General features: G+C 27.0%; 1 protein-coding gene and 2 long non-coding RNA genes across 3 annotated transcripts; 2 read left to right on the top strand and 1 right to left on the bottom strand.

Moving 5' to 3' along the window:
• The first annotated feature begins 557 nt into the window (after positions 1 to 557).
• Positions 558 to 1,324, top strand: LOC111415631 (uncharacterized). Its single transcript, XR_011642191.1, has 2 exons — positions 558 to 835; positions 890 to 1,324. It is a non-coding gene; the product is annotated as an uncharacterized lncRNA (long non-coding RNA).
• On the bottom strand, positions 1,248 to 2,061 carry LOC111415630 (iron-sulfur cluster co-chaperone protein HscB-like). Its single transcript, XM_023047382.2, has 2 exons — positions 1,996 to 2,061; positions 1,248 to 1,932 (listed from the first exon to the last, which is right to left on the bottom strand). The coding sequence occupies exon 2, from the start codon at positions 1,740 to 1,742 to the stop codon at positions 1,314 to 1,316; it is 429 nt and encodes a 142-aa protein (XP_022903150.1). The 5' UTR covers positions 1,743 to 1,932; positions 1,996 to 2,061; the 3' UTR covers positions 1,248 to 1,313.
• Positions 2,062 to 2,259: 198 nt separating this feature from the next.
• Positions 2,260 to 3,087, top strand: LOC111415635 (uncharacterized). Its single transcript, XR_002706418.2, has 3 exons — positions 2,260 to 2,381; positions 2,478 to 2,655; positions 2,704 to 3,087. It is a non-coding gene; the product is annotated as an uncharacterized lncRNA (long non-coding RNA).
• Positions 3,088 to 3,501: the final 414 nt, after the last annotated feature.

Raw genomic sequence — 3,501 nt, 5'->3', positions numbered from 1 at the left:
TGGAATAGGAGTACGAAAATTTCCCAAAGTGTTAATAAAAGTGCCCTCTTTCCAATGAACCAACCCGTTTTGCAAATTAACTTTTAGTTTTTAAGAAAACTATTTGAAGTTTCGAGAAAATTTTCGTTGTTGCAATTTTCATCGATAATTTTTAAAATTCGCTATAAAATTAATTTCTTGAAGGATCCTCGTGGAAATATCACCAATTATTAATTAAAGTATCATCTTTTTAATGCAACTAGCCGTTTTGAAAAAACACTTTCAGTTCTTGAGAAATAAACCTTTGAAGTAATCGACAATTTTTTTCGAATTTTGTATTTTTCGCCGATTAAGTTTTAAAAATTCGTATAAAATCCAGTTCTTGGAATAGGAGTATGAAAATTTCCCAAAGTGTTAATAAAAGTGTCCTCTTTCCAATGAACCAACACGTTTTGAAAAATAACTTTTAGTTTTTGAGAAAACTTTTTTGAAGTTTTGATAACATTTTTGTACTAAATTTTTAAAATTCGCTATAAAATTATCTCATATCTTATCAGCTTTCTTATTAATTTCAATAATGTGGCAATATAGGGTATCACTTCAGAAATTATAACCATAATCGCCGGATAGATATGCCGGATAACCGGATATCCGGTCGAATATCCGTCTTTTCACAAATTCCCAAAAGAGAATAGTTTAGAAAATAATCTTTATTACTATTAAAAGTAGGCTCAACTTTTTGACTTTTAATCATAAACAATTTTGTCATTTACTATATTTTTAACACCACATAATGGCGAACAGCATCGGGGATTTATTCAAACAACCCAATTTTATCCTGAAATTCGTCGAATTCGTAAGTTTAAAGCATACAGTCTTAACCGACACGCTTTTAATTTTAATTAAACAGATAATTTGTCTCGTCGCTTGGATTCTTTGGTACGTGGACCCCCCAATAAAAGCGTTTGATGACCAACCAAGTCACGACACCGTCGTAATCGCAATCATCGGCTACACATGGGTCTCTTTAGCGTTTATAATCACCTACATTTTCGATGAAACCCAAGATTTATTGGAGATGTTGTTAACATTCTTTGGATTTGCGTACCATTTCGTCTCTTGTATCTTTATATTTATTTTGCATTCTAATTATAAGGGGTATAAGACGGATGCGTCGACTTTTTGGGTTATAATGGGTATTTTTTGTTTGGTTGTTGCGGTGCTTTGTTTAGTTGATTTTATCTTAAAAATTGCTAATAAGAAATAGGTTTATTTATAAGATTATTTATTATACAACAAGTACTTTATAAAATTTATTAATTTAATAAATAATTTTAATCTAAAATTCCTTTTTCTCTCAATAAATCATGTATCCTTTTTGATAAACTATCATAATATTTCATTTTAATAATTGCTTTCTTAGCTTGTTCCACATCGTTTTCCTCAAAACATTTCGAAATCATAATTGAAACATTGTTTAACATCTCCTTATTTTTAGCCTCGATTTTCCTCAACTTCTCCTCTCCATCAGCTTCTTCCAATTCCTCATTTAATTCCATAACTTCCATCAAAAACTCTGGATCATCACTTTTATTACTCTCCTCGATAACCTCATTCTTCAACCATAACATGTGTAAAGCTCGACTTAATGGTCCTTGTAATGTATTATAACCTTTATTAATCAAAGATGAGTACTCTTCAGAGATTTTCTTTTCATCCTCACTCCTATTAGTGAATTTATCCGGATGTAAAACTGCTTGCATCTTACGGTAATGTTGAGTTAATGATTTTTGGTCAATGTCGTACTTAAAATTAAGGTTAAAAAGGTTAAAATAATCGTTATTAGCTTCTTTTGGGGGGTTTTGAATCGTTTTGCAAGCGGGGCAAAAAAGGTTTTGGGTGTTTTCTTGAAATACACCACATTTCCAACAATTCTTCGTCGAATAATTTAATCTAAGTAACAAATTAGATTTGATTGGATTTAAAAAATTGATTAATTTATAACGATTCATTTACGTTTAATTAAGATATTTTTATATTTTCTTTTTGACGTTTATTTTGAGGTTATGTTGTTTTTAAGTCAAAAACAAACATGAAGTTAGTTAAAATTGATAAAAGTTAAAATTTAAATAATTTATAAATCAAATAAAGAAATTTTAAATGTAAAGCTTAATAAACATGCATATAAAGTTGATTTGTATTAAATTATGAGTTAAATTTGAAATTGAAAAAAATTTTCGGGGTGATTCGTGCTTAATAATTTTTATGTTGGTATTTCACGTCAACAAATCAATAATTTTTAATAAATCCTTAAAAATTAATTTGTTTAAATAAATCGTAATAAAATTAATAATAAAATGTATAATAGTGTATAAATGGAGTTGGAATTTAAGTTAAATTAGGTATTTGATAAAATTAATATTGGCGAAAAAATGACAAATAACATAACCTAGAAATATCGAACTTCCAAAAATTTTAATTATAAATTATCTTTTTAGGAATTCATAACTATTAAAGATACTCAACTACATTCCAATTACCTCACGTTTCGGATTTTATCATGATTTTGCCAAAAATTTCAACCCAAAGGAAGAATTAAATATCAATAATAAAGTAAGAATTGATACCTACGCACAATTATAAGGACAAAGTGACTATCCTGCAGGAACATGTAAGGTAAAAATTCAAAATTACTATACTCAATATGATAATGATAATAATTAGTTGAATAGCATCAACAGCAGGGAAAGAGGAGATTAAGAGGAAATTTTTGAAACCAAAATACAACTCAATAATATTAAGCATGCATAGATCACCTATGGGGGAAATTAAATCAAATATTAATGATAATAACTGCAGAAAAAGATGAAAAGGATATAATTATTTCAATTTCAATATGAATAATAATAATATAGTAACATGGGTTTGCCACATTAGAAAATGTTTCTCAAATATCTTCTTTAAAAAATGACCTGAGGCCTAAAATTTTTTGAAGAAGGGTTTAGTATGTCTAAAATTGTTTGCTTTTTGGCAATTTAAACATGTTCTTGACCACAATTGTATATCTTTATTACTCTTAATACATCTATTTCATCATTGAAAATCTGATTTCTGATAAAATGATACTTTATTCTGATTTTTATTCCTGACTGGTTTGGCTCATTCATTAAACCAAAGGGGGAATCTCTTTTTTTCTATTAAATAAAGTGATATCTTTCAGAATTTTTGGCTGCCAAACTATGTGCTCTTCCAATTTAATCATTTGCCTAAGTTTAGAACATAATATAGAGTAGTATTTATTTATTTAAAAACACATTTGTTTTAATTAAGATATTTTTATTCTTTTTTTGACGTTTATTTTGAGGTTATGTTTTTCTAAATCAAAAATAAACATGAAGTTAGCAATAAATTTATAAAAGTTAAAATTTAAATAATTTATAAATCAAATAAAGAAATTTTAAATATAAAGCTTAATAAACACGTATATAATTGATTTGCATTAAATTGAGTTAAATTTGAAAT

This window comes from Onthophagus taurus, unplaced genomic scaffold, assembly GCF_036711975.1.
Source record: "Onthophagus taurus isolate NC unplaced genomic scaffold, IU_Otau_3.0 ScKx7SY_15, whole genome shotgun sequence".
Classification (NCBI taxonomy): Eukaryota; Metazoa; Arthropoda; class Insecta; order Coleoptera; family Scarabaeidae; genus Onthophagus; species Onthophagus taurus.
This window is presented reverse-complemented; position numbering and strand designations above follow the sequence as displayed.

What these genes read in the sequence shown, in the direction of transcription:
- LOC111415630 (XM_023047382.2), bottom strand. Translation starts at nt 1,742, where the DNA reads ATGCAAGCAGTTTTACATCCGGATAAATTCACTAATAGGAGTGAGGAT.